Source organism: Silene latifolia, chromosome 4 (genome assembly GCF_048544455.1).
Source record: "Silene latifolia isolate original U9 population chromosome 4, ASM4854445v1, whole genome shotgun sequence".
NCBI lineage: Eukaryota > Viridiplantae > Streptophyta > Magnoliopsida > Caryophyllales > Caryophyllaceae > Silene > Silene latifolia.
The window spans coordinates 73717584-73740097 of record NC_133529.1 but is presented as its reverse complement, the minus strand read 5'-3'; the positions used below and the strand labels follow the sequence as shown (position 1 = coordinate 73740097).

The window sequence follows — 22514 nt, the reverse complement described above, 5'->3', positions numbered from 1 at the left end:
TATGTCGATCATTTTAATTGATACTAGCCTATCTATTTTTGTTCCAATAATTATGCTAAGGTTTTTAACCTATTAGTTATTCTTGGCCTTTTAGTTGTAGTGATAGTAACGACACAATATTGACGGATAATTCTTACAAGAGAAAAAAAAACCATCGAATGATAATTAAATTTGAAATGGAGAGACACGTATTCAATGTATTCAATTGCTATATTAGTCTTACTTCATTCACTTTGTTAGGCTATTTTTCTTTTAGCTATTGAAGGACAAAAACTTGACCGCCTTTGGTAAATTGGCGGTTAAGAAACTCCTCAATCTCCGGAGCACCGATATCTTGAAGTTATATAATACATAACCCATGATAAGTATTAATCATTGATTTCTATATAAACAACTTATGTCTATATACATATAATTAGACTATTTAATTTGAGTATGATGAATTGAGAATGCAAATCATTACTGAATTTACGAGTTAGCATAAATCATGAATCATCAGAGCAATTAGCAACGTCATCCGTTCAACATATACATTCAAAAAAAACTCTCTATTAAATGCCTAAATCTCATTAATTTACTAGGGTGTTAATAGAGCAGAAGAAGAGTTACTCATGATTAGATTTTTTTTATATCTTTTACAAAGACCCACAATTTAACGACAAATACAATGCCTCTATTTCCCACTAATCTCATATTAATATTATTATTTATATTACCGTGTTATTATGTTCAATCTCATAATTTACTCCTATTTTATCATCTGCATACAATGTTTTCAAATCAAAATATATTTTATACAAGTAGTAATAATAAAAAAAGAAAATTTGTATAGGACCCGTGATTTTTCACGGGTTTCAAAACTAGTTCATAATTATACGAGAGGAGCTCTTGACTTTTATTTTAAACTAGGTAGTATTCCGCGCTTCGCGCGGCCTGTTTTAAAATTTTATGATTATAATTGAAAAAAAAATATAATTCATATATGACCTTCAATATTTTCTCTTATAAATAATTTTTTCTCAATTTTTTTTTTTAGGTTTAACTTCAATGTTTTAAAATAAAATACATAACAATTTTAACTAAAACTAATAAGTGATAATTAATTATTCATGATCAACGTTGTATAAATAAATTTGTGACTGGTGAAAAATATTAATCAAAATAAAATTTATTCGAATAATACAATAATCAACAATAAGTTCTCAAATTATATCATTTCAATATACTTTATGTTTCAAATTAATTAATATTTGTTCAAAATGATGTGAACATAATTTTATGTAATTTTTAATTTTTTATGTATAACATGTGACATTTATCTATCAAACATATAGGGTTCAAACTCAGCTTATTCAAGTGTTTTGATTGTGTTTTGCATGTGATATGTGCCAAACATATCTATGAGAAATTGTACCTTTTGTTTTTTTAAACAACTATATATACTGATGTTTAAGAGTTTACATGTAAACATAATAGGTTAAACTTTCTGAAATATTATTTTTTGATGTTTAACTTCAAAGTGTTTAAAAGATACATTAAAATATAAAATATTTAACAAAAAGTAATACGAAGTATTTGGTTAGTCATAATTAATATTTTATATTTGACTTATACATATTTAATTAAAGATAATTAAAGAAAAATGTAACATGTTTTCTACTTTTTCATGTCGTTTATAATACTATATTACTTAATAATCGTTACTTTTGTTTTGATTATTCAAATGCACTTGCGATTACAATGCACATACACACTCGTACACATACTCGTTATCACACTATTGAAACCTATCAAAATCTCATATCTATTCAATTTGTCCAATATAATTTTTTTCATTCCCAGACTATAAAAACTTATCGCTTAGTAGTTTTTTTAAAGTTGTGTTTTTAATACTCCCTCATATTCATAATAACTCTCCCCCTTTTCCTTTTCATCTATTCATATAACTCTTCCCCTTTTCTTATTTAGTAAAGTTTTATTCTTATTTTAATCACCTGACCCCACAACAATACCCCACAATACTGATACTTTATCTTATTTTAATCATCTTACCTCACAACAATACTTATTTTAATCATCTTACCCCACAATAATACCTTCCTTCTCTCCAATTACCTTACACCACCACAATACTTTACAATAAAATAACCATCCCCTTAATTTGCATGCCCTTTTGAAATAAAGAGTTATTATGAATAGGAGGGAGTATATACAATTATTCTTCCAAATATATTTTTCTTAATGGATCTAATAGTCTAAGTTTTATAACTTTCTCAAAATGTTTTTTTTACGTAAATGTAAAGTATTGTGAGACACTCACTTTAATCATCTCTATATATCAAAATAAATATTTCAATAAATATAATGAAAATTATACTCAATTGAAAGCATTTTTCACAATGAACGTAATTATTTATATTTTATATTTTTTATCAAAATAACTTTTTAGTAAATTTAAAATCAAATTACCGTAATTATTTAATATAATTTTATAATAAAATTTATTAAACTATAATTAATATTTTGCTGAGATTTATACAGCATTTATTATGTTTATATTTAATGTTCAGCTGTAATTAATATGTGTATTTAAGGCTGGGTTGACACGTGGCGCATCCACAACGTTTCAACCTATATATATATATATATATATATATATATATATATATACTAGGTAGTATCCCGCGCTTCACGCGGCCTATTTTAAAATTTTATTATTATAATTGAAGAAAAAATAACATAATTTATATATGACCTTTAATATTTTTAAATATAAATTTTTTCTCAAATTTAATTTTTTAGATTTAAATTCAATGTTTTAAAATAAAATACATATCATTTTAATTAAAACTAATAAGTGATAATTAATTATGCATGATCAACCTTTAAAATTATTTTGTGACTAATCAAATATCATATTAATTAAAATAAAATTTATTCGAATAATGCAACAATCAACATTAAGTTCACAAATTATATCATTTCACTATACGCTATGTTCCAAGCCAATTGATATTTGTTCAAAATGATGTGAATATAATTTTATGTAATTTTTAATATTTTATTTATAACGTGTGATATTTATGTATAAAACATATAGAGTTTAAACTCAACTTATTCAAATGTTTTGATTGTGTTATGTGTCAAATATATCTATAAGAATTGCACCTTTTGTATTTTTAAACAATTATATATAAATGATGTTTACTTTCTTAAATAATATATTTTGAGGTTTAACTTCAAAGTATTTAAAAGATAACATATCAAATATTTAACTAAAAGTCATATTTAGCTAGTCATAATCAATATTTATGCTTGACATATACATATTTTAATTGAAGATGTTAAAGAAAAAGGTAACGTTTTTTCTAATTTTTCATTTCGTTTATAATACTATATTATTTAATAATCATTACTTTTATTTTGATTTTTCAAATACACTCTCGATCACTGTGTACGTACATACTCGTTATTACACTATTTAAATCTATGAAAATTTCACATGTACTTAACTTTTCGCAATATTTTTTTTCATTACCACATAAAAACTTATCTTTCAGTAGTTTTCTTTAAGTTATATTTTTAAGAAATATAATGACTCTTACAAATATATAACTTATCTTTTAATAGTTTTCTTTAAGTTATGTTTTTAAGAAATACAATGACTCTTTCAAATATATTTTTCTTATGATTTAATGGTTTAAGTTTTATAACTTTCTCAAAATGTCTTTTTACGTAAACATAAAACATTATGAGACACTTACTATAATCATCTCTACAAATAAAAATATTTCAATAAATATAATGAAAATTATACTCAATTTGAAGCATTTTTCGCAATGAACGTAATTATTTACATTTTAGAATTTTTATCAAAATAATTTTTTAATTAAATTAGTTTCAAATCACCGTAATTATTTAATGTAATTGTATAATAAAATTTATTAAATTATAATTAATATTTTGCTGAGATTTATACAGCATTTATTATGTTTATATTTAATGTTAATCTGTAATTAATACTTATATTTATGGCTGGGTTGACACGTGGCGCATCCACAACGCTTCAACCCGGATATATATATATATATATATATATATATATATATATATATATATATATATATATATATATATATATATATATATATATATATATAAGATATGTTAATTTGTTGGCACAAAGTTTTGTTTTAGACCAAAACATGCGTCTTAAACTAACTATAAATGGATAATATAGAATAGTTCGGATAAAAGTAAAATACCAATGGCCTAGTAAAAAGTTTAGATATACTATTTAATCCGTTTTAGTTTTATAAGACGAATATTGGTGACAAGAGGCCAACTAATTTGTAGCTTTTGTGGGGGTAGACAGAGTAGACAGTAGATAGTAGACAGTAGACAGTACACTTTCGCATGAATCCTGATCCAAAAGAATGAATGTATGAATATCCATTCAGATCCCTTCCTTTTTCATACATATAAGGTCTCCCTCCAGACGCATTCATTGGTTTCAAGGTTTTAAATAAGTCATATGCATAGTACAATATACAATTTAAATGCTAACATAAAAAAGTGACCAAGTTTAAATGACCATATTTTACCATAAAAAAGGCCGTCCCAAGACTTCTGACTCAGAGAATTAGTGTTTTTTCATATTATAAATACATAGTACAGTATAGTACGTAGTATACTGTGGTTATAGTCACTGAATATATGAGAATAATGTGACACGCCATATACGACTCTAACCAACTCAAATCAATATATTAAATGATGCACAAATCTTATAATAATTGTAACAAAGTTTAAAACTTTTAATCTGGGCTCCTTCACCTTCATATTTTGTTACATATATGTTGTTGTTGTTGTTGTTGTTGTTGTTGTTGTTGTTGTTGTTGTTGTTGTTGTTGTTGATGAATTAATTATTATCAAAAGGAGGTCCAATTCCAATGTGGAAGATTATCAGATCAATTTTCATGATTAGTTTAAGCTTATTGTTGGCCTCTATCTTGGTTTCTGCTGACACAACATTCTTCATTTCTCAAAATTCAACTTTGATAGACAATTCACCTGTTTCTCATCTTCTTAATTTCTTGTGGCAGTCTGATCAATCTGGTTATCACCCTATTTGGCCGGTATTTACATTCTGCTTTTTATTTTATTTTATTTCTGATTCTTATTCATTCATTAGGCTGCATTCCTAATAATAATAATGGTACGTCCCAATCATTTGCTTACGCTTTTGTATTCTTTGTTAAGGGTATTTTAATCAAAGGTAAATAAATTATTAGAATGGTGGGTATAATTGTTACGCATTAGTTCTAGAGATGAAACTAAGCATAAGTTGACCAGACCATGCCCCTGAGAAAAAACCATTAACAACAATAGTTTGTTTTTGAAAAACAGTTAACTATAATTAGAATTATAGATAAGATTGAAGTTTTGGCCCTAGGCGGAATTTGAACCTAGCTTCGTTCACTGTCAAGGGGTATCTCCTGTCAAGTGAATCATGCAAAAAATGTATACTGTTTTACGTGGTTATGAGAGATTGAGAGGAGAAGCCGTGGCTGAACTAAGGGGGACTAGCAGGTGGCAGGGCACTCGTCTCTACTGGACAACAAACATTTTGACATTTTAAGTTAAAATTTTTGATCTTTAATTTTCTCTTTTACTTTATGGTGTAAGTAACCGGTTGAGATTTTTCGCCTCCTAACTTCATATCCTGGTTCCGCCATTGAGGAGTTGGTTGTTTCCATTTTGAATGGAGCCTGTCATTTGTTGTTGTTGTGGTGAAAGGAAAAGATTAAAAGGGAAGGTAGATAACATACTAACATTGTTCATTTAAATTAAATAATGGAGTATTGAGCAATTCTACAAAGTTATTATGTCTTGCTTTGTTGGTTTCAGAATGTCTGTTTTTTTTTTGTTTTTTTTTTTTTTTATTCAACTACAGATTTTTCTACTAAGCTTTGAGAAATCCATTCTAGTGGTTTTTAAAATTCCTGATGAGGAATAAGAATCAATTTTTTGAGTGTAAGGGAGTACAAGAGCGCACCATTACTGCCGACAGTTTTTTAAACCTAGATCATCAGTATCACCGCTGACTAACTTTATCTTAGCTAACATCTGCAATGTAGACGTGAGTTATAGGAGGATAAAACTCGGCATTCCTGAGATTTGCTTGTAAAGTTCAATTTTTCTTTATGAAGTGCCTGTGCTGACGGACTGTAGGCAGAACTCAGGAATCTCATTGGAGGCATTCAGATAGTAATTTGTAGCTGTAACTTGTAGAGTATGCTTGTGGTCAGTTATGTGCTATCTGATATTTCCAGATATTACCAATATATATATATATATATGATGATTAAGGTTACTGTTTACACATTTGTATGCCACTAATGAATGGTCTTAGTTAAACAGTCACAGTTGCTGTTAAATTTGACATAATTTTTGGTAAAACAGGAAATGAAATTTGGGTGGAAAATTATAATGGGTTCCTTCATTGGATTTTGTGGAGCGGCATTTGGAAGTGTTGGCGGTGTTGGAGGTGGTGGCATTTTTGTGCCCATGCTTAGTCTAATCATTGAGTTTGACCCCAAATCTACAACGGCTATATCAAAATGTAAGAGATTTGACGTATTATAATGCTTTCCTTGTACTGAGGTAGAAATATTCTACACTTTGAAAATAGTACACGTATAACATTATCTTCTTAGGCAGAAAATTGGCCACTATTGTGTGCTTGAGCATTGAAATGTAGCCATAGTGTGCCATAAGAGATATACTTCAAAATTGGTGCAAGATTCGTATCACATTGGTGTGAAGTTTGATTGTCCCATGGTCATAAATTCATATATTTTTACAGCAACAATTTTGCATTGTGCCTCTGGTAGGGTCAAGGGATCCGATGTATGCTAGATTACCCCTTTGTTAAAAACAGTAAAACACACGGAGGCTGTTGTTTCTGACTGACCCATACTTATGATTATGTGGAAATCGTATTGCTCGGCTGTTCCACAGTACAAGAAATGCAGCCGGTTTGATTGCTTATTTTGCTTTACTCCATCATGTTCCAAATCAAAAGAATAGCGATCCTTTCACTCCATCAGAAATGGACATGATGTATGCCATATTCTTCTACGCATCAAGGTCTTCAGCTTTCATGTAGTGGATGAATTTTGATCAATAAGACATATTGCGGATGTTGATTTTGGGTTGGTCTTAGTTAATCAATCAATAAGACTTTATTCTTTTGCACCACATTTGTATCATCTCATCAGCTGATAACTAGGTGATTTTTTTCATGATTAGGTATGATTATGGGCGCTGCAGGCTCAATTGTATACTACAATCTGAAACGGAGGCATCCAACTCTTGATATGCCAATCATAGATTACGACTTGGCTTTGCTATTCCAACCAATGCTCATGTTGGGAATTAGTATTGGAGTTGCATTTAATGTAATTTTTGCAGATTGGATGGTTACAGTTTTGCTTATTTTACTATTCGTAGGTAATTTTGAGTTCAGCTGCCTCTTGAGTGTATTTGTGCATTCGGATGGCATCACATCCCTCATCTGTGCATAATTTGCAGGTACTTCTGCAAAAGCATTCTTGAAAGGCGTTGAAACTTGGAAAAAAGAAACCATACTAAAGAAGGTCAGAACTCTTGAAATTATTATTTGTGCATATACCTGCAGTGTGAGATCTTAAATTGAATCCTATCTTGGACTGCCGTAGATTGTCTCCTAAATGGCGTAACAAAGGGTAACTAAACAAAAAGTCAAGCGTTAGTTACTTAGTCGCTTGACAGTCTGTCTACTATTAACGTAATGTGAGACGCAAGCACGCAACATATACTGAGTATAACGAAAAAGCATACCTCTATATACTCATAATTCACTAGGAATATAATGAAAGAATAACTACCCAATATATGGGTAAGTCTCATGATAGTCGTATCATACTATCATGAGGCTTTACATGTGAGATCTTTTAGCTCCAACTAAAATTGAATTCTGTTTTTGGTTCAGCAAGCTGCCAAGCGCATGGAGTCAAATGGTAAATGATCTACTCCTTAAAATTAATCATCATAAGACTTCAAAGTTGTTTGCCATCTGAGCACTTTTTATGAAAAATGAACATTATTTTGTACATTTTTCAGGCACTGCTAATGACGGAGTTGAATATAAGCTCCTTCCAGGAGGTCCAAACAAAGTGGGCAAAGAACCCGAGGTGAGTGGCTACAGAGAAGCTGATTTCATATAACCTTTTCAGTACACTTAACTGTTTGACTCAAGAAGTGATTTTAATAGGCTTCGATTAGTGAGAATGTTTGCTGGAAGGAACTTGCCCTGCTTTTCCTTGTTTGGATCACATTCCTTGCTATTCAGATTGTGAAGGTCTTCTCCAAATCCATCTTAACTGTCTTGACTCTCAACCGTTGGTCTTCAACATTTCTCTTACTATTTTTAAAATTTTGTTTCCAACAGGAAAAAACAGCTACTTGTTCAATATCGTACTGGGCGTTGAACTTGCTGCAGATAGGTACTAATCTGTCAGCACTAAAACTTATACGAATATGAAACAGTGTGACATGTGACACCATCAAATCAACCTTATTATTATTATTATTCATAATTACTCCGTAATGTGAAAATATATGGGTTGGTCTCAAGTGTGAGAATTTCATACAAGCTAAGATTCACCTGTCTATCAGTAATAATTGTTTATATGATGATTCTATTTTTCAGATACCTGTTTCTGTTGGTGTATCGTTATATGAAGCTGTAAGCCTATACAAGGGACGGAGAATAATCTCATCCAAAGGAGAAGCAACCACTCACTGGAAAGTGCATCAGCTCGTCTTGTATTGCGCTTGTGGCATTTTGGCTGGTATGGTTGGTGGTTTACTCGGCCTTGGCGGTGGATTTATTTTAGGTCCTCTATTTTTGGAACTAGGAGTTCCTCCGCAGGTGCGTCTCCGAATAGGCAAAATATCCTTTTTTTCCCTAGTTCTGCTTTTACTTTTTTTTGTACCACTTCACATCGATTGTTCCATATGATGTTCTTGTTAGCCTAACACTAATCATTTCTGAACTATGCGTACACGTAACTAACTTGGATAGCTTGCTTCAGGTGTCAAGTACCACAGCCACCTTTGCAATGACCTTCTCTTCATCTATGTCAGTCGTGGAGTACTATCTCCTAAACGTTTCCCGGTGCCTTATGGTGAGCAACCTTTCTCGTTTCAGCATGCTCTCACAACCAGTTCATGTACATGAAACTTTTATACATACGACCAAACCATTTAATATTTACATCCCTCATTTAATAACATAATAAATGTCTTAGTCATATGTGTACAACCATCTAGGAGAACAAATACACTCTATTTCCTAATAACGAAGATGCTGAGTCTTTATTTGAATGAAACGTCCAGCGCTGTACTTTGTAGCTGTGGCAACCGTTGCTGCCTTTGTCGGACAACATGCCGTCAGGAAGCTGATAATCATTTTGGGGAGGGCATCCCTCATCATCTTCATTCTAGCTTCCACAATCTTTGTGAGCGTTGTCACTCTAGGTAAGTTCAATTTGCTTATTGGGCAATTTCCAAATTTTCATCAGTTCTGAGCATTACCAAGTTTAGGCACTCAATTTATAATGCTGTTTTTTTTATTGCTTTATTCCATTTTGAGTCGCTACCAAAACAAGTTGAGTTGAGATTTTTGTGTCATGATTTGGATTTATCCTCCTGCTTGTTTATTGTCTCCATAATCAACCATTGAAATATATAAATCAACAGAGAACAGGAGCCATCATCTCTCACAATGTATTTGATATCATGTTATAGGTGGAGTTGGGGTAACCAACATTATACGAAAGATTGGACGACACGAGTACATGGGGTTCGAGAACCTTTGCAAGTACAACTCGTAAACTTTACAGCCTACTACTACTCAACATGATTTATTTTCGGAGGAAGAAGACGCCGCGCTCTTGACCGATATAAATAGTGAATATTGATGCCAATTGCCAAAGCATCTTAGTTGCTGTTCTATTGCCAAAACTCCATGTATTCTAGCCACCTCTTCGTCTCAGGTGAATAGTTTTCTAAGATAAATAATGTATGATCATACGACATAGCATATCAATGCAATTGTGACTTGCATGTACTACTTTAATCAAAGTTTTAACACAATTGTTACACATTTTTTTTGTGTATTTGAGTCTGATGATTGATGTAAGAATAAATGTATATTCGATTATTCAGCTTCATTTCACCAAAAAATAAAAAAAAATTATTCTGAATTATCCTTGCACAAAAGAGGGATGAGATGTCTAGGGATATGAAAAGATAATTCAAAAGAAAATTAGTTTTTTTTTCGCATGTAGATTATTGTACGAAAGAAATTAAGACATTACTTCCTCAATTGAATTATGATTAAAGTTATGTTTGCATTACTACTTTGTTGAAGTTTTAATTGTTAAGACTCGAGCTAATGTGACCCAATGGTACAAACTCCTTCAACCTATGATTAATGTCTAATGATGCTACATCTTTCAAATTCAAAATTATGTTATACTCTGTATTAGTTTGTCAAAATACTCTTAATTTAAAGGGTTATTTAATGGGAATACTCCAAACTATTGGGATGCTTCTTAAAATACTCCAAAATGTAATTTAACTACCAATATAACCAACTGTTACACCCATTCACTTTAAATAGAATTGGACTTTTATTAACCTATAATGACGGGTAACAAGATCCCCCTTTTCTCATTATACATGATCTTCATCTTCTTCCTCTTCCCTACACTTAAAAATCCAGAAAAATCAGAAAACCCAGTTTTAATTTCCGAAAAACCAATCAAAAATACACAAAAACCCTAAATTAATCACAGTACACCATAACTCTTCTTCCCGAATTAACCAGACCATATCCAATTAGCTCCACAAATAACTACACAAACTTTGAGCAAACCAACATAAAATATGGCCTTCGCTAAAATCTAACCAATCTCGCTTCAAGCTCGCTGGTACATGGTCACTCTCGCTTCAAAATCTGGGCAAATCTTGCATCTTTTTCCGAGGAGCTAAAATCGTCTCACGCTACCCAAATGACCAACATTTAGCCTAACAATTCATCAAAAACCCATCAAAATAATCCCCAAATATGGATATCAAACCAACTTATTATTCAAATAATCCATACTTTACCACACAAGTAGCAATCGATTTTAAAAAAAAATGGTGAAATTGCGCCCAGAAAAGGGTAACTAAGAGCTCTTTGATTGATTGACGGTGCTTCATTGATTTAACTTACTGTGCCTAAAAAAGATACAGATTTGACGAGTTTAGAGGCTAACAATTTGCCTAAATTTAGATTAATGAAGATTGATTTACAGTGGGAGTTGTTTGTTTATTTGCAAATGTGGAAACTTTGTTGGATTTTTAAAATTTGTGAATGAAAAAAGGAGTGATGTAAAAAAAGAAAAAAAAAATACAGGTGAATTGTAAACAGGTGATTGTGGTTGTGGTGGATGATGGTGAATTGGTGGTGGTTGTGGGAATGATGATCTGATGGATAAAGGTTATTAGGTGGGTAATTGTTATGTTTGTAAGGAGAGGGTGAGAGTGACTTGTTCAAGAGGTAGCCGGTTATCTTAGTGTATTATGAGAATTGGGTGTCAATTGTATGGTATATTGTGAGTTAAATTAAAGTTTAGAGTATTTTGAGAAGACCAGCAATATGTTAGAGTATTTTTATTAAATAATCCTAATTTAAATCCATCAAAATAACCTTGGTATGTTTGGTAACCTTGAATTGGTTGAATTCCGTAATTGAGACATTTCAAGTGTTTGGGAACCCCGTAGAATTTGGAATTGGAATTGACTCAATTCCTTATCAATTCCAAGTTAGTTAAAATTTGGGGTTCTCAAATACCTATCACTATCATATAGTAGTCATTTCAATTCCATCACTTTTTACGTTTTATTTTGTGATGTTAGGTTCATTACAATATTTTTATTTATGATATTTTTTCCGACCGTAAATATTTTCCGAGACAATATTTATTTTTTTCAAATATAAAACATCCAATGATCTCGACCCATATCCGTCTCGCCCAAGTTCAATTCCAATTCCAATTCCATGGGTTTCCCAAATGCAATTTTAGAATTGGATTTGGAATTGAATTCAAACATTTGAATTCCTACAATTGAAATGATGAAAATGAAATTAATGCCGTGTTTCCAAACACTATCTTACGAGATTTACCTCACGTATCACAATACACATGAGAGTTAGCTCGGTTGGTAAAAAAAATAAAGAATCGTTTCCTATAAGGCTGGGGCGCTAAATTCCATCAACATCAAATTCACCTATTATGACTCTGCACACACGAAACAAAAGACTTGCACCTAAAAATCTAATAATCTAATATGAGCTTTATTTAATTATCGCTACCAACTAGTAACGAGCCTCGATACCACCTTTTCACATATACTACCTAGACTCCACAAAAAAAACATATATACTCCGTATGTGAGAAAATAATAACGTAATTCTATAAAAACCCGACAACCTCCTAACATTGTCGATTCTCCACCCAACAACCATATGTCAATATATTTAGCAGTAAGTGGATTATACATCTGATGTAGTACATCAAATAGTATAGTTTTTGAGTTTTAATCTAAAATTTTTGAGTTTTATTATAAAGTTTTTGAGTTTATTTACTTAAACTTTAATCTCAAAAAGTTATATTATAACTCAAAAAAATTACATATAAGTTCAAAAAAATTTGATTTTTGACATCATAAAACTAAAATGTAATTTATAAACTCTATAATGCTCGTAAAAAATACACAAAAACTTTAAAAGTCATTAAGTACAGTATGATGTATTACATATGATGTACAATCTTTTTTCTCATATACTCCCTCATATCCACTCTTTTCTTCCCTATTTTCTAAAATGGATTATTCGGGTTTTCTTCCCCTTTCCTTTTTAAGAAAGTTTTTATTAATATTATACTCTTACCTCTTTCCACTCATCAAACCTCACTATATACTTTATTAATATTTAATTCTAATTATTCTTACCTCTCTCCAATAACCAAACCCCACCCATCTCCTTTATTAATATTTAATCATAATTATTCATACCTATTACCAAACCCCACTATATTTTATCAATCTTTTTCATATATTTAATAGGGTGGTTTGAAAATAACAACAATATTTGACACACTTTTTTTTTTTGAGAGTATTTGACTTTCGTGAGCAAAGTACTAATACTAGAACAACAGTCCCCCCCCTTCTCCTCTTCAATTTTGAATTGCATCACATCAGTTTTGCGGACCGTTTGTTTAGCCTTCACTCTTCTTCTTTCATCCCTTTTCCTTCTCTTTCTCCTTCTTCTCTCAAACACACACAATTAACACCATCATCAAACCCACATTCCTCCTTCTATTTTTATCAATCTTACTAACATCATCTGTCATACATTTGACTCACATTCATGCGGTTTTTGTAGATCTTTCTCTCTCTTTTTCACTCACAGATCTTTCATTTTTGTTGTTCACTAAATGCTCATTTGTTTTCTTCCATCATTCAAGATTACCCATAAGCTCAATTTCATTTTGGTAATTTCTTACTACTTTTTATCATCTGGGTTTCTCTTGTTTTGGCTAATTGGAGTCGATTTATGTGTTGTTTTTGATGATTTTGAGGTGGGGTCATTTGAATTTGAAGTTGGGTTTTTGAGATCTTACTGTTTGTAATTTTTCTGGGTTTTTTTTTTTTTTGTATTTTGATATTGATTTCTGTGGTTGTCAATTATTCACAAGGGTTTTAGGAATTACAGGTTTCTAGAATTTAGGGTTTATGATTCTAGATACTTGATGAAGTCTGACTCTATGTTGTTAATAAGAGCCTCTGGTTTCGGGATTTTTGGATTTGAATAAGTTGAAGTTGTAATCTTTGAGTTTTTGTTCAAGCTGGAATATATTTCATCTGGTTTTAGGCTTAATAATGTTGGTAACAAAAGAGGTCATGCCAAAATCAGTAACAAACCCCCTCCGTCCCAATCTTTTGTTTCCTATGATTAAAATACGGCTCACAAAGAATAAAAATGGGTAAAGAAACGATTAGGACGGAGGGGAGATTAATTTTTCGTTGAAGCGGCCTCCGCCTTAGAATAAAAAAGATGTTCCTTTTTTAGGATTATTAATGTTGTAAACAAAGATGTCATACTGAAATCAGTAACGTAATTACTTCATATACGGAGTATCACTTAGGTATGTTGGAACATGCAATCTTGTAATGGTGTATGATTGATTGTATAGGTTGCCTAATTGCTTTTGTTGTATTCTTATTGTAGTCATTGTCTCTGTGTTGCATAAAGGAAGCACCGGCCATTGTTTGCCAAGACGGATAATGCCTTGGGAAACATTCCCTAGAACAAATTGTCATCGAGTAGGAATTGGGGTGCTTAGTTTTTCCTGTTTACTAAGGAAGTATGGAAGGTGACAGGAAAATTGCAGCTTCACTTCCTCCTGCGCCTCCATCAGCTCCTCCCCCAACTCTGAGTGGATCCAGCAATGCTTTTACTCAACCCAGACCGATACACGGGTATTACTTTGTCGAGAGTATCATCTACTTTTGTGAATATCAATGGTGTTATTATTAACTATTAAGTAAATCTGCAGCTATACTGGCATTCTAAAACTGCAACTAGTGATGCCTTCATTTGTTTATTGGTTCAACTTGTTTATTCGACAGTATCTATAGCAGATACAATGAATTGTAATCTTTACTCTAATTCTTCTTTCTTCTTGTTTAGTTACTCAGGCGGAGATAAATGTTACTATTTGGGTTTTGACTACCGATGAATCAGTTATCACTGGGTTCATATTCTTAAAGCCACATTTTAATCCTCAAAATTTAACCACCTTAGTTTGTTGATATACTGAACTGACCTTTTGCCACTGTTGTTTGCATCATTTATGAGAAGAGTAGGACTTTGTTTGCATACCTTAAGAAGTTTAGTTTTTGTTTCTGCAATTTTATCGCCTCCACGCTGAAACCTATGCTGAACAAGATTTTCCCCTGATATAGGAGAACCAGCGGGCCTACTAGGCGATCAACAAGGGGTCAATGGACTCCTGAGGAGGTAATTCTGCATTTTATATTGATGTTTAATGTTTTCTTGAATTTTGTGTTCTAGCATGCACAATTTCGTGTTTGCATTTGCACCGAAATGTGTGTCAAGTTTTGATTGCTCTTTGTTATTTTGACCTTTAATTTTAAATGAAACCATTATGTTTCTTGCTATTTCAAATTATTACAAACTGACCAGGCCACCTTTTTTTCAATTTCTTTCGTGATCCTGAACTGGCTAGTCCTGTTAAATGTGATCTATATGCCTGTTAATAGTGGGCAGGAACACCTGCTTAGCTAAAGACAAGGTGGAAATTGTTCGATCTTTTATGATTTTTGCTTCTAATGTAAACCTTAGTTGTCTTATGTTTTTTTCTGGATGTTGGCCATTTGGAATGTTGAGGATGCTGACAGGTTACCAGAATGCCAAACTTATTTTTGTGTATATTATTCAGTTTAATTGGGTTTAGGAGTGCAACTAATTCAAGGGGGGTATCGATGTCTGTATCTTATTAGTCCTTCAATAAAGCACTCTCTCAGAGTGAGTATATAACTGGTATCTTCAGACGTTAAACTTACTCTGTTCTCTTTAGGTCTTAACAAATATGCTAACAAAGTAACGGTGCTTTACAAGACGATCCCTTGTTTTCTTGGGCTTGAACTGGCTAAAAAAACCATTGGAAAAAGATATCTTCAGAAGGGCTTTTGAAGATGTTATATGTAAAATTGTGATGTCATTTTAACTCTTCTTTCATGGAAGTGCTACAGTTAACCTCTGTATTATGTACTTATCTAATCATAGAAATTTATCTGACGTATAGGATGAGATTTTGCGTGCAGCAGTTCAACGTTTTAAAGGGAAAAATTGGAAAAAGATAGGTATGCCCGTCTTTTCGTACTTTGTTCTGCTTTGCTGCGTTTTATATTTGCCTCTTTGTAATATCGTGTTTCACATTTTAAAACCAAGATGACTGGATGAGAGTTTAAAATCGAATAATCACTAGCGGTAGCTACAACCACTGGTCACATTGCCTCAGTTTCCTGTCTTCCTGTGGGAATTCATAGTGCATTGGTATAGTATCACAAATCACATGTGATAATAAATAATATACAGAAGCTATCTACTGTTCAGATGATGTAAATTGAACATTTATATTGCTGTTTGCGTATAAATATGCTGTCTATATAAATAATCACAGTTGTGATCGTATATGTTCTTTTTCTCCATGGTAAGTCTCTTAACTTCAATCCAAACAGAATAGTCTAGAATTCTGTCATGTTATTTGGAGCGGTCTTCTGCTTTCTGATTTTCTTATTCTATTTGAAGTTAATAATTTCATTGCATAATTTACAGCTGAAAGTTTTAAAGATAGAACCGATGTGCAGTGCCTACATAGATGGCAGAAGGTCCTCAATCCAGATCTTATCAAGGGTCCTTGGTCAAAAGAGGTTTGTTATCAGCAATATCTTGGCTCATCTTGTTTGTAAACCCGCAGTCTTTGTTCTTTCAATTACCTGGGATTCTGGGAATTTATTATGAGGTATTCATTGATCATTTTTGTACAGGAGGATGAGATTATTGTTCAAATGGTGAAGAAATATGGACCAAAAAAATGGTCCACAATCGCCCAACATCTTCCAGGACGTATAGGTAAACAATGCCGAGAAAGGTACAAAATTTCTTTACCTGTCTAACCTTAACTCCTCATTTCCATTTTACTATCTCCAATAACCTACTTAAATTGCTTATAATCTTAAACTGGCGGCACATATAACCAGCATAATGTTATACCCCAATTTTTAGTCATCAGCACCGTATACTTCTTATTAATTTGACTGTTTGAGTTTCTGGCAATAGGTGAATTATCCTTCTTCTGGTTGTGTATCGTCACATATCTAACATTTTTTATTAAAATTCTGTGGAATGACTTGTGAGTTGTATGTGAAGTACCAAACCCAGTTAGAGATCCGTAATTTTTCAGTATTAATCTTGTATGGAGTATGCCTTTTTTTATCCTTTCCAAGATATGTCATGGTTTAAATAGGCATTACCGTCTATGTCAGTAATTTTTGCTTGTGCTTGTTTGACCTGCTCTATCACCAAATAGACTGTCCGCGGTTCTTAAAGTATCTTGTTTCACTCGGTAATAGAATTATCTATGACTGATACTTTTAATTGCAATGCTGATGTTCATATAATCCCTAGGTGGCATAACCATCTTAATCCTGGTATAAACAAGGAGGCATGGACTCAAGAAGAAGAGCTTGTCTTGATTCATGCTCATGAACTTCATGGGAATAAATGGGCTGAGCTAACAAAATATTTGCCTGGAAGGTTTGCACAATATTACCCCTGGCTCAACAATTCTTTAGTAGTCATTATGATAGTCTCGTTACAAATTTCTTGGACCTCATCATGTTTTTTGCATTTACGTCAACTCTATGGTATTATCTTTTGCTACCGTTTTGAACACGATGATTTGGATGTGTGTCTGTTTTTGTCACTGCATCATCACACCTAGACCTAGAAATCATTTGGTTGGGTTTATGTCGGGTGATCAGAGGGCCTTTTGGGTACATGTCAGTTCTAGTTGATTAGGATCAATAGATATGGGCCGGGTCAATCGGGGAACAATTGGTCGTGGCTACCAAGGTTTGTTCTGGTCATTTTAGGGCCAGTCAGTTGACATCCTGGACTAGATTGGATGGTTTCTCTCGGGTTTGGGTTGGGTTATTCAAATGGAGCCAGTTTGAGTTTACCTTCTCAAAATCTCAGCTTTAGTGATCTGAAAACTTACCCTGTTTGGTGATAATCAGGACAGACAATGCTATTAAAAATCACTGGAACAGCTCTGTGAAGAAGAAACTGGAGTCGTATAAGGCTTCAGGTCTGCTTGCACAACTCCAGGGTCTAACATTAATTGGCCATCAAAATCAGCCCGTGCCTGCAGAGGGAGAAGAAATTTCAGAATGCAGCCAGTTTGGTTGCTCACAAACTGCAAGTGAAATGTCAAATGCAGGTTGCCACACAAGAGAAGACTTCCTTGTGTCAGAAGGATCAGATCAGGGAATGATGCAGAATACCAGTCCAACAGCCTCATGTTCTGAGCAACATTATACTCCTCTTGACGACATGACTTTCACAATTCCTGATATACCTTGTGAATTCACCTGCTCCTCAAATTACGATGAAGCAAATTTTTCAAAAGATATGGAGTCTGGTCAAAGGGATGGCATCTTTGGTTCAATCAGCTTACCCATGAACTCCTCTTTGAACATGGCTCCAGATTCTTGTCTGCCAGGGAACTTCTTTCTTGGGCAAATGCCAAATGCTGAAGAAGGGTGTTCCCAAATCATACTGACCCAAGAAGAGGATGACGCCAATGTCGAAAGATGCTCTCCCATGATTGATTTGGAGAGATTCCAAGAATATATGAATTTCCAATCGATTTACGACTTCTCGGAAACAGGTGGAACTGCTGCCTTGTTGCCATATAATCACAGTTCCTCTGGGTTAGAAGCTTCAAACAGTGATAAAATTTCCTCTCCTTTAGATGTTCCCGGTGAAAATGGTCGTTTAACAATTGGTGACATGGAACACAATCTGATAAATGACGGTTTGTCTACATCACAAGGGCAGGAATCAACTGAACAAACACATTTGCCAGAGTCATCAAGATTAGTACCTGTAAATACATTTGTTTCAAAAATATCTGATGATCAGCAAACTACCCCTCCTAGACTTGAACGACCCATGCTTCCAAACTGTGAGCAGGAGGTGGGAACGCTGTGTTATGAACCTCCTCGTTTTCCGTCTTTGGACATTCCCTTCTTTAGTTGTGATCTTGCTCAATCTGGTAATGATGCTCAGCAAGATTTTAGTCCACTTGGGATCCGTCAGTTGATGTCGTCTGCAAGTAGTGTTACTCCTTTTAAGTTGTGGGATTCACCATCTTCAGATGATAGTCCAGAAGCTTTGTTGAAGAGTGCTGCTAAAACTTTTGCCCGCACACCATCAATCTTAAAGAAGCGACATCGTGACCTATTATCTCCGTTATCACCCTTTTCAGAGAGGCGATATGACAAGAAGACCGGAAGTGATGTAAATCAAGGCTTTCTGTGCACCTCTAGGTTGACAAGAGAATTTTCATGTCTAGATGTTATATTAGATGAGACAGTTAACCCGAAGGACCATGCAAAAGCTTCAACTGAAGATAAAGAAAATATCTGTCCTGGTAATGAAGGGTTTAGAGGGGAAGCTAATTATAACCAGGAATTTGAGGTCAGAATCTCAGAGGAAGATACTTGCATGAATGATGGCCACAGTAAGGAAAAGGAAAGGACTCCTGATGGAAATTCCAAGAAAAAGTTTTATGAAGACTGTGCTTCGGAAACAGTGAGACCCTTTCTTATCCTATCTGTGATTTTCTTTCATAAAGATCTGAAAACTGAAGTACAATCAAACTGAGGAATGGTGACTATTTTATGAAAAATTTCACGTAGTGTCTAAATTTCATACCCATATAGGAATGGTGACTGAGGGACACAATTACGCAAGGTAATATATAGTCCAAGTAAACAAAGAGTTTGATGTATATCTCACTACGTGAAATTTTTCCTAAAATAGTCACGTCCAACACTTGGACACGAACCCAATTTGGATACTTCTTTAACCTTCCAGTTGTCAATATGCCATGTTACTTGTACTTTAGTTTGTAATTCAAATATCTGGGTAGAAGTACTTTGTAACAGTGGAAGTCTAACGATACCTAATTGGTTGTCTCTGAATTTCGTTTGACAGCCAAGAGGAGCCTTAGTGGAACGTCACTTAAATGGGGTAGAATTATCTTCTCCGGTTGGTATTAGACCTCTCACGGGACTTCAGACAAGTGACAGATCTACAGAAGTCGCCAACTTTAAGAATACGTCAGAACAAGCAGCCATTGCAAAGTCACCATGCCTTAAAACAGGTTCTCTTATAAGCCCGCTCTCGTTTGATCATATGAAGAAATACAATGGTTCTGCAGTATCATCATCTGGTCAACCAGTTTCTGCAGTCACTACGGTTATGGTTGATAGCCTTGTCAATGAAGTTGGTGCGGAGAATCTAAACTTGTAAGATTCAGCTGCCTCCATCTGATTGATACACACACCTTTGCATATAATATAATACTCTACTATAAGAACTGATATTTTCCAATGCTTGTTGCATTCTTCCTTTTCTCAGCTTTGGTGGGACCCCTTTTAGGCGCAGTATGGAATCTCCTTCGGCGTGGAAGTCACCTTGGTATTTCAGCTCTCTTGTTTCTTGCCCGAGATTTGAACCAGATATAACAATTGAGGTATACTTGTTGGATATAATCCCATAGATTGGAAACTGGTACATGTTGCGGGCTTGTGGCCCCAACTCCACTAAACAAATTTTAAGATTATTTGAAAATTAGGTCCCTACTTACATCCGTTTTTCCTTGAACTCCATCCCAGAAGTAAATATATACGTGTTGGAACAAAGTGAATATCATCAAGAGGCTTAGGATCCTCTCCATTTCCTTTCTTTTAGGAAATGGAGAGGCCATTTCCTCTCTCAATCCCTTTTAATAATAATTTTCTCTTTCACCCCCATTTTTCCTTTATTTTTATGCGTAAATTTAGAACCGTTAGATGTTGTTACAATGCGATCCGAACCGTTGATGGGATATGACAACAATCAATGCTCAATAATGAACATGTTCTGGCCCCAATCCCTCTCGACAAACTCTCACACACACACACACACACACACACACACCTGAATTCGTTTTTCCTAAAACTCCATCCAAAGTAAAATGTATACAACGTGTTGGAGCAAAAGGGGTGCTCAATAATCTACATTGTTGTTTCCGACACGCAGGATATTGGAATATTCATGAGCCCGGGAGAGAGAAGCTTTGATGCAATAGGGTTGATGAAGCAGATAAACGAGCAGGGAGCTGATTCCTATGCAGATGCCAGGGAAGTTTTAGGGGGTGAAACTCCTGACAGTATACTTAAGCAACGATGCTCGAAAAAATTGAATATAGAGGGAGAGAGCAGTAATGTTCTCGACTGCCAACTTGATGGCCGTCTTCATATGACACCAAATATCTCGGTATGTATACCCTGCCTTGAGATAAATTCATGTTTTTAGTTAGACTGGTTTGGTACAAGATTTTTAGGCACCCTAAGACAGCGATATTACGAAAAACAATAGCTGAACCATCTCGAATGGGACAATCGTGATTTTATAGATGGACCTGCAACCTGTGCTCCTTGTCCTTAAAACTTGGTTACTCCAGGATATCATATGATCTAACTCCATTTTGTTGCCTGATATTGTGGACTTGCAGACGGAACGGCGAGTTCTTGATTTCAGTGAATGCGGTACACCGACGAAATCAATGGGGAAAATGAAACATGTTGGTGATGCGATGCAGGCTTGACAAGCCCTAGCTAAAAAGTTGTAGGTAGCACAAGTCATTGTACGTTGATTATGCTACTACCTGAGCAAAGCCTTAGTATATACAGATTATATTCTCTGTCCATTTATAATGTTTTTTTTTTTTTTTTTTTTTTTGAATGATGTAAATTTATTGATTCAAGATATTTTTCATTTATTTTTTCAGCTATCTTCCATTTAAATACAAGTAAAAATTGACGAGAACGTAGTAAAGCTTGCAAATTCATCAAGTCTGTCTTTAACATTTAATCTTGCGAACTAAACTAACTGGCAACTAAACTAGCTTGCAAATTGTGTAAGAATCACTGTCTACGCAGAGCACTCGATATATGGCACAACATCCCCATGAATGTAAAAATTGCGACACGTTTTCTAATTTTAATAGAATATCCGTAGTATATATTATATTATAGCTATAAACGTACAATATTATTTCAAATTGTACCGTTTTGTTGGTAATATGTAATAGTGTGTTATTTGGTTTTAATGAGCTAACTTTCACAAAAAAAAACACTGTTAGATTTATAGTAATAAGTTACTAAATATTCCGACGTATAAAAAATAAAGTTGTGTAATTAAGAGATAATCATGTTTTTATTATAAGAAATCTAAATTGTTAAATGTAAGGAGTGCTTTGTTAAATATCAGACACCTATATTTCTGAGTGTCATGTTAGTGTCTGTGTCTGATACGTTGATAACAAAATGTTTGTGCTTCATAGATCCACTATCTACAAATTGTTCTTTGTTCTATAAGAGGACAGTCTATAAGTTTTTTTTTTCCCAACCTTCTATAAGAGGACCAATGCATCTAATCTTTTTGGATAAAAGAGTAGACTGAAAGTCCGCGATTCTCAACCCACCTCAAAGAA

The 22514-nt window shown here is 33.4% G+C and overlaps 1 protein-coding gene and 1 pseudogene across 2 annotated transcripts; both read left to right on the top strand.

Moving 5' to 3' along the window:
* Positions 1–4724: 4724 nt before the first annotated feature.
* LOC141653583 (sulfite exporter TauE/SafE family protein 3-like) lies at positions 4725–10313 on the top strand (annotated as a pseudogene).
* A 3014-nt stretch (positions 10314–13327) lies between these two features.
* On the top strand, positions 13328–21873 carry LOC141653582 (transcription factor MYB3R-1-like). Of its 2 annotated transcripts, none has more exons than XM_074461403.1 (12): positions 13328–13652; positions 14390–14640; positions 15127–15181; positions 15990–16047; positions 16523–16617; positions 16735–16838; positions 17375–17503; positions 17986–19564; positions 19970–20283; positions 20396–20510; positions 21059–21295; positions 21534–21873. In XM_074461403.1, the coding sequence occupies exons 2-12, from the start codon at positions 14528–14530 to the stop codon at positions 21624–21626; spliced, it is 2892 nt and encodes a 963-aa protein (XP_074317504.1). In that variant the 5' UTR covers positions 13328–13652; positions 14390–14527; the 3' UTR covers positions 21627–21873. The 2 variants fall into 2 exon arrangements, with proteins under 2 accessions (XP_074317504.1, XP_074317505.1); XM_074461404.1 differs by having other exon boundaries at positions 13330–13652; positions 14414–14640.
* The last annotated feature ends 641 nt before the right edge of the window (positions 21874–22514 follow it).

What these genes read in the sequence shown, in the direction of transcription:
- LOC141653582 (XM_074461403.1), top strand. Translation starts at nt 14,528, where the DNA reads ATGGAAGGTGACAGGAAAATTGCAGCTTCACTTCCTCCTGCGCCTCCA. An exon ending in GGTAAACAATGCCGAGAAAG is followed by an intron (nt 16,839 to 17,374) that starts GTACAAAATTTC and finishes TATAATCCCTAG; the next exon opens with GTGGCATAACCATCTTAATC. An exon ending in GGTGCGGAGAATCTAAACTT is followed by an intron (nt 20,284 to 20,395) that starts GTAAGATTCAGC and finishes TCCTTTTCTCAG; the next exon opens with CTTTGGTGGGACCCCTTTTA.